General features: G+C 41.0%; 1 protein-coding gene across 2 annotated transcripts in view; it reads right to left on the reverse strand.

Moving 5' to 3' along the window:
- Positions 1-4919, reverse strand: part of SGK1 (serum/glucocorticoid regulated kinase 1) — a 111241-nt gene extending 106322 nt beyond the window's left edge. For both annotated transcript variants that reach the window (XM_060283590.2, XM_060283591.2), the window contains exon 1: positions 4313-4919. In XM_060283590.2, coding sequence (XP_060139573.1) covers positions 4313-4381 — 69 coding nt within the window. In that variant the 5' untranslated portion in view covers positions 4382-4919. The remainder of the gene's footprint in view (positions 1-4312) is intronic.
- Positions 4920-26807: the final 21888 nt, after the last annotated feature.

The raw sequence follows: 26807 nt of genomic DNA on the forward strand, positions 1-26807 counted from the left end.
TAAAGGGATGCGGTGTATGAAACAGTGGTGGAGAATAACCACTTCAGGGATGTTAATTTCATCTCTCAGCTCTGCTAGAGGAAACGTCATAACCAGGCTGAAACCCTTTGCTTTGCTCCCCATCATTTTTAGAGAAGGGAGGAAGCTAGGGCCATCAGACCTCTTCATGTCTCTTCTGACCACGCTGGATTGTTTGACGTCACAGACAGGAAGTACAGCAGTGAAGGATACAGGCTCCGCAGCCAGATGTTTTGACCCAAACCCTAACTCTGCCATGAGCTACCTGTATGATGTTAAGACTACTTCCTCCTCCTCGGCCCACCTCACCTTCTTCATCTGTGATATCGGGATAACAATAATATCTCCCTTAGACTTTTCATGTTTGAGAAATTAAATATGTAGTATATGAAAGCCTCTTAGAACAGTGGTCAGTGATATTAGTGCTGTATAAGTGATAGTTACTATAAAATGTGTCATTAGTAAAGAACAATGCAAGGGATTGCTCAAAAGCATAAAAGTATCACTTAGTGAGTCGAGACAAGTTTGACAAGAATTGTGTCCTGTCAGAGTTGGTGGTCATGAGGCAGTTAGCTCTAGGAAGACAAGAGCTGGATTTTGTCCCTACTCTGTTTGCTAAAAGAAATATGAATGAGTAAGGCATAAAGCACTGAACGACTTTGAGAGCATAATAAAGAGGAAAGCACACTTGATTTGGAAGTGAAAACCCTACCTGTGAGGGGTGGTTGGCCTCATTTTAATTTGAGTAAGTGATTCACCTGCCAAGCACTCAGTTTCTACATCTTTAAAATAGGGAGGTCAATGGAAGAATTTCTAAGGTGCATTCCAAACCCAAAATTCCATACGGGTTAGTTATCCTTTGAAATGTTACAAAAGATGTATAGAAGTCTTTTTACATACCTAGCATATTTCCAAAATGGATTATCAAGTTGAAGAGAACGTCATTTGTTGGTGTTTTCTGAGTCATAATGCGAGAATCTGAACCATGAGCAAATCTTTAAATCCATGAAAATGGATTATCTTTAGCAAATATGTTAACTTTTAAAGCTCTTGGATTGTAACAATAAAGACGATAAGGACATTTTTGCATTCATCTTAAACAAATTTTTCAGAAATTCTAAGAATACAACATAATCCATTGGCATCTAATGTTAACTTATCATTAACACGTAGAGAATGAAAGCAGAACTCTTACTGAGGTGAGCTTAGCAATTCTCAACTAAAGCTGATTTAGTTGAGCTTTTAAGACATGAGCGTGGAAAGCATCAATCCAAAGGATTTGGGGAACCTAGCACCGGGAATGTCTTTCTTCAGATTGTGTTCCTTGAAGCTGGGTTCCCCAGAGCTGCCTCGGTCACGACTGAGGGTTGGAAAGGAGCTTCGAGAGACATCAACTGAGGACTGGCTGCCTTCATAGGTTTTATAAATTGTGTAATGGCATAAAGATTTCATTTGGGGAAAGAAAAGATTCTGTAATGAAAAAAAAAAAGGTGGGAGCATAATTTTGTTTGTTTGTTTTTAAATATTTATTTATTTACTTTGGTTGTACCATAGCTTATTTGTGGCACGAGGGACCTTCATTGCCACCTGCGAGATCTTTGTTGAGGCATGTGGGATCTTTTTTTTTTTTAGTTGCAGCATGTGGGATCTAGTTCCCTGACCAGGGATTGAACTCGGGGCCGCCTACAATGGGAGGGCAGAGTCTTAACCACTGGAGCACCAGGGAGGGAAGTCCCTAGGAGCATGATTTGAATTAGAAAGTCTGGATTAAGAATATGGGCTTTGGGTCAAAGAAAGTTTGAATTTTGGCTCTGCTACTTTTTAGCTAAGTGATCTTGGGCTAGTTGTTTAATCTCGTTTAAGCCATCCTTTGCACATTTACTAAGCTTTCTTACTTCATAGGGTGGCTATGAGGATTTAAAGAGCTAACACAGATAAAGCACTTGACCCATAACTTCGAGAACAAAGTAAGCATCAATAAATGGTGCTACACTTACTATCCTAAATGAACGATAGGGTGGATCGTTCTGCCTTCCCTTTTTGCTACCTTCTTACGCTCCTTTTGAAATGTCTCAGAGGCATAGAAAACATTGTTTAAGCTTTCTGCCATCAGAATTTGGGTCCAAACCTCCATGTGTTTAGTAAGCCCTAAAAAACCTATGGCTTTTTTTCCAAGATCTATTCATAGTTTAACGTGGGCACAAAGGTTCACTTTGTAAGACTGTCTAAGTAGGGTAAAAATAAAATGTGCAGAGATGTGTGGAACTTCAACAATAAAATATAAGAAAAATGGATTATTCTTAGCTGAAAACAAAGGCATTCTAATATATAAATATATGCAGATGCATAGAAAAGATCTGGAAAGGATAGACACCAGCACAGTAACAACAGTTACCTCTGGAGAAGGGAGGAGGGATTTACCTGGATATTATCTTAGTGTTTTACACATTTATTTACACATGAGCTGTGTAAATAAAGATCCCAAACAAACAAGCAAACAAATGAAAAGCAAAATCTAAAGCAAAGTCATCGTACAAACTGAAAAGAACTTTCAGAAAAGAGAACGTATGGACAAGAATCAAGGACTTTATTCTTAGGGCCATCCATGACTTGACACAAAGTCATATTCTGCTTAGTTCCATCCTTGAAGAGTATGGACAGCAGGAGGGGGCATTTCTGATCCTATCTCCAGCAAGTGATAGACCCAGGTTCAAAGGCAGATGAAGCTGCCAGCCGGATATCTTGGTGTAAAGTTCTTTCTCTCTGCAAGTACTCAGATTAGACATCAGTACCCTGGTTAGTTCTTTGTCAAATCCAAGGTCTACAGAGGCACCAACTGAAGGCTATTGGTAAATCATGCTCTTAAGCAAAAAAAACTAGACAGTAAATTAATATTGTTATTAGTACGTTTCGATAGCAAAGAAAATAAGAGAAAACCTAAAAAAATCAACTTGAGTCTCCTCTAGTGGGAGACCTTGCCTGCTGCTGGGGCTCCAGGAGCAGCGGCCAGGGCAGCGTGGGTTTTGCTTTGGTTTTAATGCATACATTTTGGTCCGTGGACTTTAGGGAAGATTTTGCCTTACTGATGAGAATTCAGTCACAGGCGTGTGGGAACCTGTGTCAGCCCTCTGGCCTTGCCTGACACGCTGTTCCCAGCCCTGCCTTCCCAGCTTGCTCACTTGGTGTAGGAGGTAGTCCAGCCCAGTGTATAATTCACTGTGTGCTGCTGCTGGTTTAAGTGAAGGGCTAATGTTTCAGGAGCAGCACAGAAAAGACCTGAATGAAGGGACAGAATGAATGAAGAGAGCCATTTTGATGGAATTGCCCCAGGGTATTAAATAAGCTGGGCAGCTGGGGACTGGAGGAAGCTTCTGTTGCTAAAGAAACTCTCCATAAGAGTGTCAGTCATCAGTTGCTTAGCAATCATTCATTTCTTACCTCCCACTTGTGTATAAATTTGCAGATTTACGCAGACCACCAGTGGGACCATTACAATGAACTGAGTTTATTGTGAAACACACAAAAAAGAACCCCCCCTCTATTTTATTTTATTATTTTTTTTGCTCACTTACAAGCAATGTAATGTTAACTCTCTGAATAGAACAAGGAATTCAAGAAATAAAAGTATACAGCAGCATAACCCCATATTATCACTTGAATTCAGACTGCCCACAAAAAAGAAAGGCAGTTGTACCAAGTAAAATTGAGGCATTCTTGAAATAGAGGATTTAAAATGCTGGATTCTATCATTTCTGTAAAAGGTCATTCTAGTCCTTTGCTATTTTTACCATAGATAGAGACTCAGCAAGTTATTGGCTGGACGGATTTGGAAAGCTAGAAGCTGCTGCTTCTGAGGCAGGAAGATGATAATGCAGCACTTGACACTGAGTGAATGAAAGGTGTGGGAAAAGTTGAAGCCTTCAAAGATAACAGAGAGCAAGAGTGCGCTACTGAATTAGTCCCCGACTAAATTGCTAGCCGTAACTCTACCCAGGCCAATTCTCTTTGAAACTGCTTGTAATCTCGTGGCTTTGATTGAGAAATTCCCATTCCCAGCTCTAAACCTTCCTTAAGACATCTCAGCCCAACCCCCTTCTCCCAAATCAACTCTTCGGGGCCCCCACCCGCAAATTTGTATCAAGGCAGGTATATTTCCTAGCTGGACCACTGCTACCAGACACGCGGCTTCCATTCAGGGCTCTGCAACTGAACCTTAGGCTTACCTCAGGCAAGCAATCAAAGGCATTTCAGACAAGAGCAGAAAACAAAAGAAACAGACAAAACCTGTCCTTACCCGCTTCTTAAAAAATTGGAAGGCTGAGCATTTCTTGACTGGGAATCCATTCATGTCTTTGTTTACCATCTTCCACAGTGGGGAGTTCACAGTTATAGATCCAGGGTGGCACCTGCCTGGTCAATGCATCTGGTTCTCGGTGTGCCTCCTGGAGATAGTTAACGAAGACCGAGCGTGATGGAGAATCTAGCAGGGCTCAGGTTTTCACTCACACATTCTGCAGCACTGGCTACTGCAGCAACCTCTCCGCACTCTCAGTTGTCACCGGCAGTGGCTCTTCTCTTCCCATCATTGCTCCGAAACGCAGGCATCACCGTTACAGGACCCCGGGATGCAGCGGATTCCGGGGAGAGGCTCCTGCTACCGCGGAGCCGGAGAAGGGCACCCGCTGCGCGGCCCCAGCTACCTGGCCGCTCTGCGGCGGGTGCACTGGGCGAGTCGCTCTGCTCCAGGTGATGAGTTCTGGAGGCTGCTGGAGAGGAGAGCTCGTTTTGATTGTGCAAGTTCCAGTGGGAGCTGTAGTTAAGTAGCTGAGAGAAGGAGTAAGAAAGACCAGAAGCCAGAGGGAGGGAGGGAGAGCCGCGCCACAAAAGCAGAGGGAGAGAGAAAGCAGTGCTGGAAGCAATTCACGAATATCTGAGCAGCGGATGGAGAGAAGGCACCAGCGCAGGAAGCGCTGAAAAGCAGTTGACTCCCCTTGGGAGGGTTACTTGAACAGCTTTTTTCTTTTCTTTTTGTTGTTAAGACCATTTAAATCAAACTTTCATACAAAATGCAGAACGTTTTTATTTTATGCTCATTGAAATTCTGTTGATATGTATTCCTGGGAAAAAAAGGCTCTCAGTGGAAACGTAATCAAATTTATTCCTGATCTGTCCAAATGTGGAGAAAAATGAAATAAAGTGCAAGTGTACATATAACAATTGATGATCTCTCATTATGTAGGACCTTTCTAGTGTCCTCTTCCTACCTGTCATAATACAGTGGGCAACCGTGAACGTAATTGTGTGTGTGTGTGTTTTCCACTAAAGGCGTCTGCTTAAAAAGAACACAATGGGCATATATCCAAAGTGTTTTATGCAAAAACTACAAAGAGCATTACCCAAAAGTACTACTGAATCCATTTGATGGAGAGGAAGGACTCACAGTGAATAACCTATACCCCATCAAGGGAAAAACTATCCCCCCCCACTATACTTTTTACTCGTTATTCTTTGCACATTACATTCATTTTAAAAAGCCATGTAATTTGTGTGTGGCTTATTTTTCCATTTTTACTTTTTCATGTTGATATTTTGTGAGGATTTTAAACAGTTGATAGCTAAATAGAGCAAAGAAAATAATCTTGGCATCTGTCAACTGGGCACTACTACGACATCAGCGTGTGGCTTTCTGCCCATCACATGACCTCACACGCCCCTCAGACCGTGTCTCATCCATGAAAGGGAGGCAATCACTCATTCATTCACTCACTCCTTCGCTTATTTAGTCATTCACTGGTTTGCCGTGTCATTCTACGTATCCATTAAATCAGATCCCAAAGCAGCAAGTGTCCCCAGGAGGTAGGGCCTTTTCAATGTCACCACGAAGGAATACAATTAATAAATAAAGGAAAGGCACAAAGTCTACTTGATAAAACAAATGGCCAGGTCATTAAAAACAATGTACCTAACACTGTTAACATATTTATATGACAGTCTATATCAAGAGGAGAAACATACAAGTTAACTGGGGAAGAGATGCACTGATTTCATTGAATTGGAATATAAACCTTTATAGCTGGATCAGGTTTTCTTGGGAATAACCATGAACTCTTGTTAGCTAAATGCTTTGAGATTTCCAAAAGAAAATGCAGCACAACCAAATGATGGCATGATGATTGAGGAAAAATAAACTCTTCATTTTAGAGAGATACGTTAAGCTGTCCGAGATGCCAGGGGTTATATTATTTAATCTCCAACATCGATAGCTTTTTGTGGTTCTTCTGAAGAGTTCATTAAAATTCTGGTAGTTCGAAGAGAATTTCTTTTCTTTTCTTTTCTTTTTTTTTCTTTGGCTGTGCTGGGCGGCTTGCAGGATCTCAGTTCCCTGACCAGGGGTTGAACCAGGGCCACAGCAGTGAAAGCCCAGAATCCTAACCACTAGGCCACCAGGGAACTCCCCAAAGAGAAATTTTTTTTTTGGCTGTATTGGGTCTTCGTTGCTGTGTGCAGGCTTTCTCTAGCTGTGGTGAGTGGGGGCTACTCTTCGTTGCGGTGCGCGGGCTTCTCATTGTCATGGCTTCTCTTGTTGCAGAGCACGGGCTCTAGGCACGCAGTCTTCTGTAGTTGTGGCACGTGGGCTCAGTAGTTGCGGCTTGCGGGCTGCAGAGCGCAGGCTCAGTAGTTGTGGCGCATGGGCTTAGTTGCTCCTCAGCATGTGGGATCTTCCCGGACCAGGGCTCGAATCCGTGTCCCTTGCATTGGCAGGCAGATTCTTAACCACTGCGCCACCAGGGAAGCCCCCCCAAAGAGAAATTATTTTAAAAATATTATTGGATTTTCTTTTTAAAATTTTCTTTCTTTCTTTCTTTATTTTTGGCTGCATTGGGTCTTGGCCGCATTGGATCTTTGCTGCTGTGCGCAGGCTTTCTCTAGTTGCAGTGAGCAGGGGCTACTCTTTGTTGTGGTGCACGGGCTTCTCATTGCAGTGGCCTCTCTTGTTGTGGAGCATGGGCTCTAGATGCACGGGCTTCAGTAGTTGTGGCACGCAGCCTCAGTAGCTGTGGTGCATGGGCTTAGTTGCTCTGGGGTATGTGGGATCTTCCCAGATCAGGGCTCGAACCCGTGTCCCCTGCATTGGCAGGTGGATTCTTAACCACTGCCCCACCAGGGAAGTCCCCAACACAGCTTTTTTATTAAAAAAACTCTCATGTTAAAGAATCCTTTGATCCTCTATTTGCATTTTTGTAGTATATATACTTTTCCTCCCAAGAAAAATGTTTAAACCGTGAGGCAAATAATAAAATAAAGTAAATAGGTAGGACCGACTACCAATATATAAATGATATGGAAAGAGGTTATGCCGATTTGGAAGATCTGGTTACTAACCTCCCTTCTCTAACTGTGTGACCTTGAACAAGTCCCTTCAACTCACTGAGCCTCAGTTTCCTCATCTGTAAAATAATAATAACAAAATGCATCCCATCTACCTCATAAGGCAATTGTCAGTATCATTTTTTTAAATTTTATTGACGTATAGTTGATCTACAATGTTGTATTAGTTTCAGGTTACAGCAAAGCAATTTAGCTACACATACATATATATATATATATACACATATCCTTTTTCAGATTCTTTTCCATTATAGGTTATTACAAGATACTGAGTATAGTTCTCTGTGCTACACAGTAAGTCCTTGTTGGTTATCCATTTCATATATAGTAGTGTGTATATGTTAATCCCAAACTCCCAATTTATCCCTCCCCCCTTTTCTCCTTTGGTAACCATAAGTTCATTTTCTATGTCTGTGAGTCTGTTTCTGTTTTGTAAATAAATACATTTGTATCAATTTTTTTTAGATTTCACATATAAGTGATGTCATATGATATTTGTCTTTCTCCTTCTTATTTCACTTAGTATGATAATCTCTAGGTCCATCCATATTGCTGCAAAAGTATCAAATTATATATAAAAGGGCCTTGTATAAGAGTATATAACTCGACTGTTTTGGTCTTACTAAAGCAAGAGACATATACTGCTGTAATACTTTTTAGAAAGTTTATCTTTCCATAGATTAAAGTGTTTTTGTATCATGCACTTAGTTGTTAAATGGAACACAGATTCTTTTTTTTTTTTTCTTTAACAACCTGGAAAACCCAAAGTTGATAAACAACAGAAGATCTATCTAGTGACAAATGTCCCTAAGGAGAAAAGGATACAAATAGACCACATGATGAGAAATGTTTTACATTCCTCTTTGGCCCAGATGACTTGATCATTTGCTTAAAACTCCAGCCACAATGGTAGTGATGTATGTATGAAATTAGGAAAGCCCACTGGGAATTATGGGTTGTTTTTGTACAGATGAAAGAATTTTTCTTTTAATTAGAATTCTTTGGTTTCACCAAATTAGATTTATTTTTATTTAATTCATGCATATATCAAAGGAAAAATTACAAAAGAAGAGCCAAACCCTGCATATCAGTTCATGATATTTTTCTTTGAGAGAAAGGATTATGTACACACAAAGAATCAATACCAGAATGGATTCATGGAATTTTGCAGAAAAGATGCCGGTAGCTATGGATTGCTGTCCCTTTTGTAAATAAGAGACTAAGTAAGGATAAAGTGCTGCATCCTTACAGTTGGTTTCCATTCTCACTACATCCAAAAAACAGTCATGCAATTTATAGATATACAGCTTCCTTATAGAGACAGTATTTATCAACTATGTTCTTCTAATGGGCAAAAAAGTCAAAAAATATTTTCAATGTTAATTGATTTGGCACTACTTATTGAATGTCAAGTCATTATACTTATGAGAAAAAGAACAAACCAATAAAAAGAAGAACTGTATTTATCTTGGTAAATCCTATCTGAAGATAATATTTAATTCACATTTAAGGCATTTGACGTTTTTCCAGGGATATGGTTTTAGCCAGATCACCAAATAAACTTGACTTTTATTTATCTCTATTACCTGAAACATTTTTACATAGAATTACAACATTTAGTTCCTTAGTTCAAGAGAAGCGGTAGCAGCTGATTAAAAATTCAAGCCACCTCCCTATATTTCTGTTACTTGCTTTTTACCTGGGTCTGCTCACCCACGCAGGCACACACACACATAGACCTCTCTTTCTTTGTGTTTTCTCTCATTATTTCGATATAATAAAATAGTATCAAACATATTTGTGACAGCCTTTTCTGACACGAAGGCATAAAGAAATCGGCTCTTTCTTGAGACGATGTGACAACATGTAGCCCAAGGGGACAGGTCAACTTGTTAGTAATTGCTCATTTGAATATTAGTGATAATTCATTCAACATAAACAGTGAAGTTTACAGCTCAGCCAGATTTCATGTTTATTTCTATTCCCTCGTTTAAATCATACAAAAGATTTAGGACCCGCAAAGATTGTTTTTTAAAGAAAATATATTCCTGTGAACTCCCTTTAGACTTGACCATCTTTATTACAGTGATCTCTCTTCTCCTGAGTCAGGATAGTTTCAACATGTAGCAAGCAAGACTTTGTGTAAATCTCATTGATGGAGACCTGGAAAACATACAAAGACACACTCCCGCGTGCACACACATGTGCATACTCAGTGGCAACGAATAGAGCAGGTCAGCAGAGTATCCTGCAAAGGTCATTATCATCTGTGAATTAGATTGCCTTCTGAATGACTTTGAGAAATGAAATAGAAACTCTAGATGGTAAAGGATTTCGTAGCCTTTTTATAAGATGCAATTTTGGGCATGGGGGATATTTTTAGCGACTTCTTTGTTTTTCTTTCAACATTCAACCTTTGAGATCAGGTTCAATAAAATTCCTAAAAATGAGGTCAGAAGTCATGTTATTGATTTGATTTGTCGAAAAGATGTTCATTAGCTACTTCTCTGTGTGGAGCACAAATGAACCATGGGGTGGAGGGTTACTCCTGTCAGCCATCCCATCATGCTCTGTACGTGATGCAGTAGGCTATTGGGACTGGTATTGATTGAGAAGACTCTAGAGGGAAATTAGTAGCCTGTACCAGCGTCCTGTTTTCTCTATTTTATAGGCAGGATCCTTGGCTTTATCTCTACGAGCCCCATGAAATGAAAAGCTGAGTCAATTTCTCAGATAATTCAAATCAGAAGAGAGAGTGAGCTGGGTGGATATAAGTCCAGCAGCAGGAGTGGCCCCAGCAGAGACAGAGAACCAGAAACCTCATATCCTAGCATTCTAGAAATTCCTGTGCCTTAGGGTGAATTGATCCCTGAATGTGATTGGCTTCAATTTGAAACTCTCTCAGAGTTTACCTGGGGTTTATTTGTTTTGTAAATTATGCTTATTTAAATTGAACACAATTTCATCTCATCTGGCTTATTTGGTTTTCAAGGGAAATCAGCCACCATGAATACAGTGTCAACTCAAAATTATTGGAGTGGCAATAATAAGCATTGAAATGAATGGGGTCTCCCCTCCAGTCAATATGGTTTAGTAGAATTAGCATGGCTTTGTGTAGATGGATTGGAATTCTCCCTCTGAAACTTGCTAGTTATGTGACCCCAGGCAAGCTAAAAATAGAATACTACCTATCCAAGTGATTGATTGTGAAAATTAAAGGAGATTTAATATACACACGTGTACATATATATATACCTATTTATATATATATAAATATATATATAAATTTATATATTTTTATATATATATATATGACAGTTTTAAAACATGGTTTGCTAATTCTTCAGTTCTGCTCTCTCATTGACAAGTGAGGGGTTGGTGACCCCTTACTTGGAATCCGGGTGGGCTTGTGTCTGCTTCAACCAATATAATACAGTGGAAATGCTGTTCTGTGACTTCTGAGGTTAGGTCATAAAAGGCCAAGTTGCTTTACTTTGTTCACTGTAACTGCCTCACTTGGAGCCCTGAGCCACCATGTGAGAAGTTTGTGGCCCAAAGACCATAGTGGTGTGAAGAAGCCCAAACTGCATGAATAGGACAGCAGTAGGCTCTCTGGTTGACGGTCTCAACTGAGCCCAGCCTTCAAGTCATCCCAGCCCAGGAACCAGACATGTGAGTGGAAATTCTTCAGATAATTCCAGCCCTGAAATATTTGAGTCATTTCAGCTGTTTGAGATTTTTCAGCTGAGGTCCCAGGCTTTGTGGAGCAGAGGTAGAATTTGTGAGCATACTAAAATGGCATTCATCCCTGACTATATACATCATAGATTTTAGGTGCGATGCTGGGTGCTAGGACATTTACATAGAATAGTATTTGATCACAGTCAGTACCTAGAATTGTAGAATGTAACATAGAGCTGCAAAGGACCCTAGTGATCTTTCAGTCAAACCCTTCATCCTATAGATGATGATATTGAGGCGCAGAGAGCGACTGACTTGCCCAAAGTTACATCCTAGTTAATGACTTTCCATTTTGAATCTAGCCAATCACAAGAATATATGAAACCTATACAAAAGAGAATAGAAAATATAGTAAAATGTATCCATCAAGCAATAGGACAGCAAGTGTTTGTTGACAATTCAATCATTCCTTAAGCACAGGGTTCAGGACTAAGTGTCACTCACATTTCTTTAGGCTCTGACTCATTTTTTTCTAGACCCAGCCTTTGGCTACCAATGCTTAATTTTATAAAGGCCTCTTTAATAAAATTTGCGTGAGGACTTGTAGCTCCTCCTTTTAGTGACTTTGCTTTTTCTTTCTTTCTTTCTTTTTCTTTACTGATTACAAACTCAGTCAAACAACCGCTCCCTATAAGTAACCTTCTTAATCAAAAGAGATAAAGTCAGACAAACAGGATTCTGGTAAATGATTGAGAATTTAATTGAATTTGCATCATAACATTTTCATGAAACTTTCCCCAAGTTCCTAAAGTCAAGAGATCTATAAGAAGTTGAATAGGAGGTTTAGACTTTTTCAGATGGGATGGGAAAAATAATGTTTAGTTCAAAATATAATAACACATTCTGAAGAGAAGCTGGCTATTTTGGGAAGTTATGTGCAATCAGAAATCACTTGGACTATGAAAGGTCATCTATTGTAAATGGGTAAACACATTTTAGCGACTGTGTTTCTCATTTGATTTGGCCTTTCCTTCTACACTATCTTGTCACTGAAGTACAGACTTGACATTTGGACAGAAGCTGTTGAACGAAGCGGGGAAAGACCAGTATGTTCTTCTAAAATTCTCACGTTTATTTATTTATATTTTAAAAATACTTATTCCTTATATAGCCTATCGTTTTATATTTCTATTTTTAATTTTTTTTTTTTTTTTCGGTACGCGGGCCCCTCACTGTTGTGGCCTCTCCCGCTGCGGAGCACAGGCTCCGGACGCACAGGCTCAGCGGCCATGGCTCACGGGCCCAGCTTTTCCGCGGCATGTAGGATCTTCCTGGACCGGGGCACGAACCCGTGTCCCCTGCATCGGCAGGCGGACTCTCAACCACTGCGCCACCAGGGAAGCCCTATTTTTAATTTTTAATATAGAGTTTTACTAGAGAGTTCTGCCTTGATTCCCTTGTCAGCTTTGGCTGAGCAAAATACCAATATTTAACTTTTCTGGAAGGGCTGAAAGTGTACTTTCAGTGGAATACTCTTATTTTTACCCAGTGTGTGCTACTTTTATAATAAAATAGACCGCTGAAAAGCTTTAAAAATGTAATATAAATTTATGTTTTATTGCCAGGCATTCTAGATAGTGCACAAACATGAAATCTTAAGGAAAATAAGACCTCTCTATTTTTAAGGGTCTATATGCTAAGCTGTATTTATTTAGTCTACTAGATACATATCACCACTGTTTGGGTGAGGAAGGAGATACAGTCTAAATAAAGGACAATGAGTTTCACCTCTTTATCTCAAGGATTCAATATGCATATTTAAATTAACAACAGAGGAATAATGAAACAATGGGTTATTGTACTAGAGGCAGTGGGGTCTAATGGCTAAGAGTAAGAATGCCCGGGTTTGAATGTATGTCTTCATCATTTCCCTGCTATGTGATTTGAGACACATGATTTAAGCCTTCCAAGCTCGTTTCTGATCTTTAAAGATGAGATAATAGTAGTACCTATCTCTTTGAGTTCTTAGAATACTTGAAAGATATATGTGAGTTGTTTAACAGGGTACTCGGTGTACTGTAGGAGATCAGTAAGGGTTGGCTACTGTTGCTATTGCTACCTGAAAACATTCACAGAGGCAGATCTCATTGAAACCAGCGGCTACAAAAGAGCATTCAGAGCACAGCAGGCAGGAAGCGTTTTGAGTGTTCTTTTGGGTGCTGGACAATACTTTCATAGGACAGTGGACCTAGTTATTAGAGGTGGTCTGAGGATATTAACCCAAAGCAATCACCTGCAAGTAAAGATTTTCTTTAAGTCTTATGTTTTAGCTTTTGAAAAATTCACACCAATTTTGTATTATAATTCCATAATATATGCTCCTAAGTGTTAATATAAGAATAATATGCCTTCTTCGCCTTGCACTGCAAGTCCTCAAGTACAATTTCTGTTCCTGGGGGCTGAGGCCTACTTTTTCTGTGGCTTCTGGCACTCTGTCCTTTATGCCAGATGGAGAAGCACAAGGGGCAGAGCAGAAAGAAGTCACATGTGGGCTGGAGGCAGGAGTTTAAGTTGGACCAGGTTATCCACTTTATAAAAAGGGTGTTAAGTGAAATATTCCAGTAGTATTTACAATAGCAGGTACTAGGTTGTGAGTGCTTTTTTTAAAAAAAATTATTTATTTAACTTATTTATTATTTTTGGCTGCATTGGGTCTTTGTTGCTGCGCACGGGCTTTCTCTAGTTGCAGTGTTGCGGAGCACAGGCTCTAGGCGTGCGGGCTTCAGTGGTTGCAGCACGCGGGCTTCAGTAGTTGTGTCTCATGGGCTCTAGAGCGCAGGCTCAGTAGTTGTGGCACACAGGCTTAGTTGCTCCGCAGCGTGTGGGATCTTCCCGGACAAGGGCTCCAACCCGTGTCCCCTGAATTGGCAGGCGGATTCTTAACCACTGCACCACCAGGGAAGTCTCAAGAATAGAATTTTTAACTGAGTGGATGTAGGGCATGGAAGCATATTATGGTGGCTAAAAACAGACTCTGACGTCAGACTACTTGGGTATAGTTCTTCACTCTGCACTGTGTTCTGGCAATGTGACCTTGAGAAAGTTACTTAATTTCCGTCCCTTAGTTTCCTCAGCTAAAAATAGAGGTAAAAATACACGTATTTCACAGAGTTTTTATGAAGATTGAAATGAGTTAATACATGAATTTTGAAATATTTCCTGACTCACGAGCAGCTCTGTGCAATTATTTGTTTGTTGCTATGGGAAGTTCCTCATAACTACAGAGAAGTTATGAGTGTAAACATGGAAGGAGCCGGTGCTACAATCATGTTGGTCAATGAATTGATATTTCTGAGGTTTCTCCCACTGTTATAGACTAGGGGCCAGGTGGGCTAAGGAAATGAGTGAGACTGTCAGCAACTGAGGTGAATGGAGCCCCCAGAAAAGGACAGCTGCTACTCAGCCTCAGTGAATTATCGCCCATGGAAGTATCAGTCCAGTGATGCCAGATCTTCTGACGTGTTAGAGAAGCTGCACAACCATATATTTATGAAAAATATTCTAATTTTTAAAACTCTTTATGAAACAAAAAATTATCTATAGGCTGAATCCAGCCTTTTGTGGCCTCTTCTAGGTTCTCTGTTGCCTCAGGGGATATATGAAAGCATTTTCTTTCAAGTTCCCCACCAAAAAGAGGTTGCTGGGCTCCAGGAAGACAATTTTCGAAAGGCTGTGGTTTTCTTAAGTCTGGGCGCTAGGGAGGCACAGGCTGAGTAGATATGCCACATAGTATAGCCTGGGATGGGGTGCTCCCTAGATCTAGAAGGTTCCGTGTGCGTGCGTGTGTGTGTGTGAGTGTGTGTGTGTGTAGGGAGATGGTTCTTGAATGCCCCACAGATGGTGACATTTATTGCACTTTAAGTGTCAGGGAACAACTCATATTGGCTCCCCATGTAAATGACTATCTTTAGTATCATTCAGACTCCTATTGTTTCATCCTCAGACATACTCTACAATATGGAAGAACCAAATGTAGCTAAAGGGATGACTTATTGATAACTGCCACCAAAAGTAACATTTGAGGCTGTAATTTCAACCAACATTCATTCTACAACTATTTCTTGAGCATCAACTACACACTACCCTAGTTACAGTCTTCTGTCTGGTTCTCCTTGTGAAAAGCAGTGCGACTATGCTGGGGTTCAGTGTGGGGCAGTGAAGGCAAAGGGACTCATATGAATTTGGGGGCAGGAAACTTTGATCTCGTGCGTCCAGGGCTTTATCAAACTATCCAATCAGCAAAACCTCATTCGGAAAACTAAACAGTAAAACGGACCGTCATTTTATTACTATAGTTCAAGTAGAAAATAAAATGCACCACGAGGAGGTTATCATACTTACCCTGTGTCTAAAAAGAAATCAGCCACCACACCAGGCTGAGAATTTAATACTACTTCCTTCAGCTTTAAAAAAAAAAATTATTGAAATACAGCTGATTTACAATATTGTGTTAGCTCCAGGGGTACAGCAAACTGATTCATATATATATATATATATATATATATATATAAAATACATGTATAATATATACATATATGTACGTATATATATTCTTTTTTAGATATTTTTCCATTATAGGTTATTACAAGACATTGAATATAGCTCCCTGTGCTACACACTAGGTCCTTGTTGTTTATCTATTTTAAATATGGTAGTATGTGTATGTTAATCCCAAACTCCTAATTTATCCCCACCCTTTGGTAACCATAGGTTTGTTTTCTATGTCTGTGAGTCTATTTCTGTTTTGTAAATAAGTTCATTTGTATCATTTTTGTAGATTCCACATATAAGTGATATTTGTCTTTCTCTCTTACTTCACTTCCTTCAGCTTTTTCTTATTCCATGGAGTCCTATAACTCCATAAATTCAAATGTCCAGAAGAATCAGACTAAATAACATTTAATGATCGATAAAACTGACAACAGTTTTCCTATCCCAGTTTAAGTCTTTAATATGTTTTTTGAGGATATTTGACTCTTTCCTACCATAGCAAATTCAGGGGCTGTCTCTCCTCTGGTTTCTCCTAGCTCAGGAATTTAATTATTTATTTTAAAATAATATTAATTAATTAATTAATAATTAATTTCTAAATTAATTATTAACTTTCTAAATAAACACAGTGGTGACAGTAGACGGTGTGAGACTCAAGGACAGAAACCCTCTAGACTCAGCTAGCTACATCCAATTTGAGGATGCATGACTCACTTCTACTGGAAATGAATGGTACCATTCAAGGCAAACACATGCAGAACAAAGGAAGAGGGCTAAATACCCGACTGCTCGCAACGGACACTACTACAGCGCAAACATACATCCTAGCACAGCCCTTCTTGTCTTCAACTAGTTTTTCCCTACACATAATCTCTTCAAGTCTTTTACATCTTGGAACTCAACCTGCATAATCCTCTGCTTTGTAATCTAATTGAGTGGAAATCCTTCTCCTTGGTAATGGAGAGCTTCAGAGCACAACTAAAAAGTGCAAGTGTCTTTAAAATTATGCAACATGATGTTTCCCTGGGGTGAGTATTAAGACTTTTAATGGGAAAATGACACTGACTCAGAAACTTAATCTTTTTCCATTTCTATTTCGCTCTTTCATATTGAGCCCATTCTCTTATGTCATACACAAATATTTTCTGCATGAATGTAGATCACGTAGACTATTTTTTGTAAGGATTAAATTAGTTCATACATGTAAAGGACCTAGAACAGCATCTGAAATGTAGTTAAAAGTTAAATCTTGGGGGCTTCCCTGGTGGCACAGTGGTTGAGAGTCCGCCTGCCGAGGCAGGGGACACGGGTTCGTGCCCCAGTCCGGGAAAATCCCACATGCCACGGAGCGGCTGGGCCCGTGAGCCATGGCCGCTGACCCTGTGCGCCCGGAGCCTGTGCTCCGCAATGGGAGGGGCCACAACAGTGAGAGGCCCGCGTACCGCAAAAAAAAAAAAAAAAAAAATACTGTTCTTTTAGGATTGCCTCAAATGATTATTTCTACATGGCTCTCCAGTGTAAGTGAAGAAATTACCATGTAGTGATATGATCAACAGAGGGTTTCAGGATTGAAAGGGTAGAGTTGGCTTGTACGATAGATAGTTTAACAACTGCCAACAAGCAGAAAGAGAAGAGCTGAGAGATCAACTTGTCCTTTAGTTACTTATGGACCTGTATTCTCTGTGTTGGATACCAGGCAACTGAAAGGATTCATGGGTCCAATGATCATCCATCCATCCACCCAACCTACTCATTCATCCATCCATCCATCCACCCACCCACCCATCCATCTGTCCAACTGAATGACTACTGCATACTAGAAATTGATCTAAGAGAAGGGATTTTAGCAGTGGGGAAAAAAGAAAAGTCCCTGGTGCTTATATTTTAGTGGGGGCAGATAGACAAGAAATAAAATAAATAGGTATAAAATAAAGAAGATCATGGAGAAAAAGAAAATGGGATAGGGCCATAGGAAGTGCCAGGGTTGGTGGAGGGAAGGCTTACATTTAAAAAGAATAGCAGGGAAGTCCTCTTTGGGAAGGTGATTTCGAGTGAAGGCCTAAAGGAGCCCACGGAGTGAGCCCTGTGGTCAACAAAGGGAAGCGTGGCAGCAGGAGAACCAGCAAGGGCAAGGCCCTGAGCAAGTTTATGGTACAGGAAGGTTACTGTGGGGCAGCAAACTGAAGCTCCCAGAATTCCAATGACTCAAAATTTCAATAGATTTATAACAGCAATCTGTTATAAGCCTTTGGTCAAGGTAAATTTCCATCTACCCTATGTTTAAAATTATCTACTACCAGAGACACTTAAGCTAAATATTGACCTAATTTTTAAATACAGTATGTTCTTTGGAAATAGAGTACTAAGTCGTTCCAGCAGGACTGGCAGTTTCTCTAATACTGGTACCTAGGAAGTGGTGGTGATGGCAGTCAGCGACTACAATTTGTGATTGCCTACTGCCAAAACAAAAATGGTCGTGACCTGACCTCATTCTAATATAAATCCTTAACTACCAGAGTAACGAGGAAACTATTTTCAGTGTCACGTCCCCTTCCCTGATGTCCCCTTTTAGATTTCCATAGTTTAGCAACCTTTCATGGAGGTCAGCACTCAGCATGCTTTGGCTTGGCGCTATTAATCAATGTGATGTTAATCCAGGAAGAATAGCTATTACACTAGGGCAAGTGGTAGGAACCAACACTGTTGTTTCATGGATAAAGGTGACACTTTCGATTGCAAGGTTTATTCGTCCCTTAATGCACTCCTCCCCACCTCCCACAGCTCTCATGAAACCAATAGCTCATTTTTACAGGGGCTACCTTTAAACTGTATTCTCATCCATAATCCTGCTACTACAGTGCAATAATAGGCCTTCAGACTAATTGGACGTTTGCAATCTTCAGATATCTAGAGGCTACATATAGTAGGTACTTCACAGAAAGAGACGATAAATCTTCATCTGAAGTTGAATTCCTAGTGCTAGAAGGGAATTCAGTTTGAAGGCTTTTATTGGTGGAGTTAAATTGCAAACACATTTGTCTTTTCATAATTTTCATCTCTACTTTTGAGCAAAGTAGGCTAGAAACCAGGGCAAAACTCAGTCATCCTTACTGTGAGTCAATTTTGGACTCTACCAGAACTTCCAGCTTGTATTATACTTAAATTATCCATGAGCGATCTTTTAATTTACTTCTCACGGTGCCTGGAATGTTTACGAAGAAACTGTGTTATGTAAATTACACATCAGGCTCCTCCAGTTCTTTTCCTACCTGTCTCCTTTTTCCCAGAAATGAAGCCTTTCTCTGGGTGTGTGTGTGCGTGTACATGTGTATGTGTGTTAGCAGGTGGGTAGAGCTCTGAATCGGAAGACAGGAAGTGGTCTTCTTCTCTACCCCACTGCATGGTTACCAGTGCATTTCTCCATCCTTTGCCTAATCTCTGTCTCAATTTCCTCATCAGTAAGATGAGGGTACCTTTTGCTTAAAAGGACTTCTGTGGGGATAAAATGAGCTGATATATGTGAAAAACGTAGACGTTGCAAGTGTTATCACAGTTTTAATACATCGGTTACCCCTCCCCCTCTCTGTCCCAGGCGTTAGGCCAACACTGCTACTCATCCAGCTTCGGAAAACTTATTTCAAAAATTATTTCAGTTATTCCACCTGTGAGAGGAAGGTAGGGCTTATGCAAGTATGCAGCACGTTATCTGACAGCAGCTCAATAAAAAGCAGTACTGTGGTTTGCAGGGGACGTGGGGAGCGTGTCAAAGGTCTCAACAAGCCCGAACCCTACAAACCCAACCTCGCGAGACCTCAGGCTGTGCTAAAAGCCTGGGCCAGGGAAACGAGGTGGCGGTCTCCCATCCCCGGGGCCTGTGCATCCGTGCAGGCGGCCCTGCCCTTTCCTGGCCCGGGCGTGGACAGCTGCCTGGTGCTTAGGGCAGGCGCCGGGGAGGTGCTGGATGGAGTAAAGGCTTCTAGGATAACCCCTCCCTCGGAAATGAATTCCAATGCCTCACTGCAGATTTAATTCATCTTAACAAAGGACTACTTCTGTTCAGCTTGATTAAAAGAGAAAACAGACGTCTTAGGAATTATCAGCAGAGAGTCACATTTCCCACACATTCGCGCGTGTGAGAAACCTGAGGAACAGTGGGTGATTCTTTGCAGTTCAGTGTCCAGAACGTTGTCCCTTCCCCCAAGGTTTTCACACCAGGGCTGCTGTCTGCCATCAAGGCACTCAACATGAGAGACCTGTAGACGTCACAGGAACTTGCTTTTTTTTGGGGGGGGGGGTTGGTTTGGTTTGAAGCCAAGATGTTTACTTTTGCCAGTCTGTGCAAATTATTGAATAGTATTTAAACTGCACATGGCAAAAACATTTTTATTGAAATTTGGAAGTCAATTATCTTCAGTTTATTTAAAGTGTGCCTACTGTTGATCAGACGAGGGCTAAATTACACACACACAAAATCCCACTGAATATGAGGTTGATCCTGTCTTCTAAAAGCTTATGAAGTGGTTGGGGGTGGAGCTGGTGGGTCACAGCAAACCAATATGCAAACGTGCTGGAAGAAAACTCCGGGGACAGGGGAAGCCAGAGAGTGGAGCTTCCAATCTGGAAGCCCTGGGGCTTGCGTGGCGTCTCAGAGGATGAATAGGACAGGCAAGTAGGCAGGGAGGAGAGGGAGGAGTCTGCAGTGGAACCTAGACTCTAGTGGAACTGTTAGCAGGGCCAACAGTACAGACATGTGAAACAACATTGTGCCCGGAAATAAACGCACAAGGCAAGTGTGAGGCAGGATGCAGAGGAAGACGAGCCTGGAGAGGAGGGAGGCAAAGTTGGGTCCCAGGAGGCCTCTAGACATGCTAGGAATTTGGACTCTACTCAGGACACACTGCGGTTGGAAAAGGTTGGGAGTGGCTCTTTGTACTCGGTCCCATCCCTGGAGGATCTAGGGATTTTTGAGATAACACCCATCAGGCCACCAAGCGTCAAGGAACGTCAGAAAGACCTGAACCTAGGAAGGCTGCATTGACCTCAACAGCTGATGAACGTAGTGTCTTCTGTTTCCAGACATTGCTCAAGTACAATGCTTGCTACTAAACTTTCCGTTTTTTTTTTTTTTATACAGCAGGTTCTTATTAGTCATCCATTTTATACACATCAGTGTATACATGTCAATCCCAATCGCCCAATTCATCACACACACCCCACCCCCTGCTGCTTTCCCCACTTGATGTCCATATGTTTGTTCTCTACATCTGTGTCTCTATTTCTGCCCTGCAAACTGGTTCATCTGTACCATTTTTCTAGGTTCCACATATATGCATTAATATACGATATTTGTTTTTCTCTTTCTGCCTTACTTCACTCTGTATGACAGTCTCTAGATTCATCCACGTCTCTACAAATGACCTAATTTCGTTCCTTTTTATGGCTGAATAATATTCCATTGTATATATTACCACATCTTCTTTATCCATTCATCTGTCGATGGACATTTAGGTTGCTTCCTTGACCTGGCTATTGTAAATAGTGCTGCAATGAATATTGGGGTGCATGTGTCTTTTTGAATTATGTTTTTCTCTGGGTATATGCCCAGTAGTGGGATTGCTGGGTCATATGGTAATTCTATTTTTAGTTTTTTAAGGAACCTCCATACTGTTCTCCATAGTGGTTGTCTCAATTTACATTCCCACCAACAGTGCAAGAGGGTCCCCTTTTCTCCACACCCTCGCCAGCATTTGTTGTTTGTAGATTTTCTGATGATGCCCATTCTAACTGGTGTGAGGTGATACCTCATTGTAGTTTTGATTTGCATTTCTCTAATAATTTGTGATGTTGAGCAGCTTTTCATGTGCTTCTTGGCCATCTGTATGTCTGCTTTGGAGAAATGTCTATTTAGGTCTTCTGCCCATTTTTTAAATTTTTAAAAATTTTTAATTTTATATTGAACTATAGTTGATTTATAATGTTGTGTTAGTTTCAGATGTATAACAAAGTGATTTCGTTTTACATATTCATATATTTACCTTTCTCAGATTCTTTTCCCATATAGGTTATTACAGAGTATTGAGTATAGTTTCCTGTGCTATACAGTAGGTCCTTGTTGATTATCTATTTTATATACAGTAGCGTGTATATGTTAATCTCAACCTTCTAATTTATCCCTCCCCTCCACTACTAAATTTTCTTTTCCGACTTTCAACTCCACTTTTTTTATAAGTACTGGGCTGGATTATTTTAACACAGTGCTTTTCAGCTTCTAAAATTTTCATGTTAAAAATGATGACAGCCTTCACCAGGATAAAAAGATAAAGCTGCTCTCATCTGAGTATAGGGAACTCCACCCCATACACCCCCTTCTTCCAAGTACAATACAAGGGCTGAGGGAAAAGTCGTATCTTGGGTGCAAACCATTCGAGGGAGCACCATGACTCTGGTTGGGAAACTTTGCTTTGACTTCTATTCCCAAATCCTCTTATTCATCAACTCTAACGTTTAGTAAACAAGGGTGCATTTTATCCAACTGTTATTTATCGAGTACCTACTATGTGCAGTTATTGGACTGGGTATCAGGGATGCTGTGGGGAGCCAGATAAATTGGGTTTCTGACTGAAAGGAGCTTAAAGGCCAGTAATGACGGTGGTTGGAGAAGGAGGTGGGCTTGGAGAAGAAAATAGGAATTACTGTAAAGCATGCCAGACGTGACGACGGGAACACTATATCTGGTAGCATGTAAGAGCCCAATCCTAGACAGGGCGTCAGAAAAGGCTTCCCTGCAGGAAGTGACATTTCAGCTGAGAGCTGTGTACGAGTGAGCCAAACAAACAGAAGGAAGAAGAGTGTTCCAGGCAGAGGGACAGCATGAGTAAGAGTCCCAAAGGCAAGTGGGAAATGTGTCACTTGCAAGAATTCAAAGAAATTCTCTGCGCTGGAGAGGAGCATGGGGGAGGGGTACACTTAGAGATGAGGGGAGGGGGGCAGGAAGGAGACTAGCGCTGGTCTGGGAGGGCTTTGACAGCCAAATGAAGCAGCCCTTTGCTTGCTGCTGTGACCAAGTAGGACTTCAGATTCCTTTCCTTATTTTACTTTTGAGGCCAGGGACTCTCAGAGAGTTTAAATGGCTTTCCTAAAATCAAATGACTGTGTATTGACAAGGCCACTGTATCTTCTTTGGGTTCCCCCGGAATCAGACCTTGACACAGGATTTCATTATTCGGAGGATAAGTGGAGGAGACACCAGCAAGGAACTGGGAAGGGGAACAAGAAGAGCAGGCTGCTGATAAAAGGCACGTTAGCACGCCGGGTACCAACTGGGCAACTGGGCCTTGATCCCTGGGGGAAACTCAACACAGGGCTTGGAGCTCCTGCACCTGAGGGAGATGGGAGCAGGACACCCCAATTCTGTCAGTTTGGGGTCAGAAGCCATAATGGGGGTGGGAGGAGATGTTCATTCTCTGGCGCTTCCAGTCTATTGTAGGGGTGGGCAAAGTGGGCTTTGGGGTCCAAAGAACACTCTCAGGCAAAGGAACACAACGGGGAGATGTAGGCATTTGGAAACTGGTCAGCACGTGTCAGAGTTTCAAGGGCGAGGATGTGGGCCCAGCACTATAACATCCGATGCATAGTTCCAGGGCCCCTGGCATCTGCGCCCTCACACCACGCCACAGAAGCTGGATTTCACTCGAATTGCCCTTGACTGGCGGGTGAAAGGTGCGTAGCTGGCAGCCGATAACGCCAATAAAACCGCAGAACACTCTGGCAGTCTGTGCTGAGGCCTCAGCAGCTCTCAGACCCAGGCCTGCATCTCCTTAATCACAGCACAGATGTCCCATAATTCTCTTCACTCTGCAGTATTGATACTGAAGGAAAACATGCCGTTTGGAGTGGTCTATTAACGGAAAGTGTCACGCTTAACTAGGGAAATAAATGAGACTCCACAAAATGAGAATTTAGTGAGGCATGGGTTACTGAACAAGGTCAAGCATTTCACTTTCAACAGCTGGATTTGCTAAGGTAAAATCATCTGGCTTGGGATTTTAGGGGCAATCTGACTCAGAGAATTTTTCCCAAGACGAATGGGTCCTAAGATTGGGGAAACTGCTATTTAATGACTTTGGTCGTAGGCTAAAATTCATAGTAGTCTATCTTAATAACAATTTTTCTTAGTGAGAGGCTATGAGACAAAAGGCAGGACAGGTTTTGTCCTTCCTTTCCTTCCTGGCTCTGCCCTCACCCAGCATTTGGAGTGGGGCACTGTGGATTTAAATATCAACAGTGTGGTTCAAGTGTTGAAGGATTTCATAGTCTAGAAGGAGGCAGACACACAGATGAGGGGGCACGCTCACCAATAAGCTATGGGCGTGGGACCGCCCATCAGCCTTTCTGAATCTCAGTTTCATCTGGAAGGGCCTTGGTACATGGTATCAATGGTTCTCAACCTTGGCTCTCCTTCAGAAGCACTTTGGGGAGCTTTGAAAGAAAACCCATGCCCTGGCTGGCCCCAGTCCCAGAGATTCTATCTAACTGACTCTGGGGAGGGCCCCAGCAATGGTATTTTTATAAAAGCTCTCAAGGTGATTCTAGTGTGTAGCCAAGGTTGGGAACCACCAGATGATAACTTTCAAGTTTTGGGTAAATGTAGAACTCCTGCTTCTTCTGAAGAGAGTTTGCTGTCTGTGTAATTCAGCAGAAACCAGTAAGTATAGCTGGAAATCACATTCCCTGGTAAAAACATAACATAGAGGGAAGTAGCGCTCTGTGTTAGGTGATCACATGTCGGCCAGTACTTGGCCCCTGAGTGGTTAGCTTACCTCAACAGGGTGCATAAAACACTCATTCCAGAAAAAACAGGTGCTACATTTTTTTTCCTCAGAAGAAACATTCATAATGCCAACAACTAATTATCATACCAAGAAAACAAAAACTGTGAGGAAGCACAGAGGCAGGTTGGCAGCACCTGAGTTGTACAAACCGCGACTCATTCTTGTTCTATGTTGAAGCATCTTTGTAGCATCTCTCCGAGAAGGACTTGGTCGTTGCTTTGCAAAGGAGAGAAGGCTGTGGTCCTGAGAGGAAAGGGAGTTCTCCAATCTCCTGCATCCTCTGGTTGGCTTCAGACCACATGTCCAGTGAACTTTCCACAGTGGGAATAGAGAACCCTTGGCTTCCACATCCTTGTTCTGGCTTGTTCACTACACTAACAATCTCTTCTATTACCGTATAAGGCAATTAAAGGATGAGCTTAGAAGCTGGCATCTTTCCTTTAAAGTAAAAGCCAGAAGCTTACTTTTTTGCTTTCTCTTTTGCTAGTGACAGTTTCCTGTAAAAACAAATTTCTTATTAGTGATGATGTAAGAGACTCTGGAGCAATCTCGGCTCACGGTTAGCTTGGAGCCTTCCCCATGCTCTTCTGAAAGCTTGTCTGTGATATATGGTTGACAAAACCTCTCCCCTAAGAGCGCCAACCAACATAATGACCTCACCTTGGATGAGTCTGTAATTCTCTGAAGGGACTGATTCTTCCAGAGCATGTTGAGGGGATGAGTTGGCAGCAGGTATAAGTTGCTTGTACTTTTCCTTGCTGGCAGTGAAGCCAGCATTGCTCCATCTAATGCAATGTCTACAAAAAGCCACAGGAACTCCATTCATTCATTCATGCATTCATTCATTTGCCAGGTACATTTACTATTTCATCTTCTACAGCAGGTCTTAGTTACGAGAACTTTGAAATGTGTACTGATGACTGGGATCATGGGGTTGAATTAGTCAGTTGATTGCAAAAGAACCCTCAACTGAAAAGACAGAGATTCATCTCAGCCCAGTGAAGATTTGAGTGGGTTAAAACTCGGAGTGACATAACCCCTCAAAACTAACTTCGTAATGTACAGTATGGGCAGGTAACAAAGGCATTAAAAAATGGGATTCGAGTTTTTCCAGTTAGGTACACTTTTCCATTTAAATCGTATTATTGTTTTATTTGAAAAGCAATGTATGCTCTTAAGGAAAATATAAAAAAAATGCAGAAATGAGATTTTAGAAGTCACTATATTCTTACTCCAAATAATGAGTATTACAGCTTATTATATTTTCTTCTGGTCTTTTTTTTTTTCTTCATGTATCAATAGCTTTTTGGTAACATACATATGTGTACATATGTATATACATGTGGTAACATATATATGTGTGAATATATAATATTTAGGGGGCAAGTAAACGTTTATGGGACTTCAGTTTTTTATCTTTACATTGGTGATAATAATAGTACCTATCTCATAGTGGTAAATATTAAACAAGTTAATACAGAAGAGCAGCTAGAATATGCCTTTTGCATACTTGGCATTTTATAAAGACCAGCTATTATTATTTTACTACTATTATGTAATTGTGCATCCTGCTTTTTTTTTTTATGGTGTGCGGGCCTCTCACTGCCGTGGCCTCTCCCGTTGCGGAGCACAGGCTCCAGATGCGCAGGCTCAGCGGCCATGGCTCACGGGCCCAGCCACTCCGCGGCATGTGTTATCCTCCTGGACCGGGGCACGAACCCTTGCCCCCTGCATCGGCAGGCGGACTCTCAACCACTGCGCCACCAGGGAAGCCCCATCCTGCTTTTTTTACTCAGCCTATTATGTGCATTTTCCCATGTTAGGATATACTTATCACAAAATGTCTTTTGTAATGGATGTATAATATTCTGTTGAGTCAAATTATTCTTTATTTTGCAAAGTGACATGTAACCATATTTCATTCCATAAAACTGGGGGAAGATTTTTTTTTTCAGGCTAAATATACTAACCAAAATATCCTGAAATATAACTCAAGTCTTTTTGAATGGGTTTCATAATCCCTAGTTAAATTTGAATTGGGGATAAATAACAAGACATTTTTTTTAGTGTAAGTGTGTCCCAAACATTGCATGGAATGTATTTATACTGAAATATTATTTGTTGTTTATCTGAAATTCAAATTTAACTGGGCCATTTGCATTTCTATTTGTTAAGTCTGGCAACCCTATGAATGAGATGAGAAAAAGGGAGAAGATCTGTCTACCCTGCCTAATTGACACTAATTTTTTTCAAAAAAGAAAGTAGTTTTAATTTCTTATGAACAATCTATTACTTGGTAACAGCTAAGCAGAAAACAGAAGTGATAAAGAAATAATA

Source organism: Globicephala melas, chromosome 14 (genome assembly GCF_963455315.2).
Source record: "Globicephala melas chromosome 14, mGloMel1.2, whole genome shotgun sequence".
NCBI lineage: Eukaryota > Metazoa > Chordata > Mammalia > Artiodactyla > Delphinidae > Globicephala > Globicephala melas.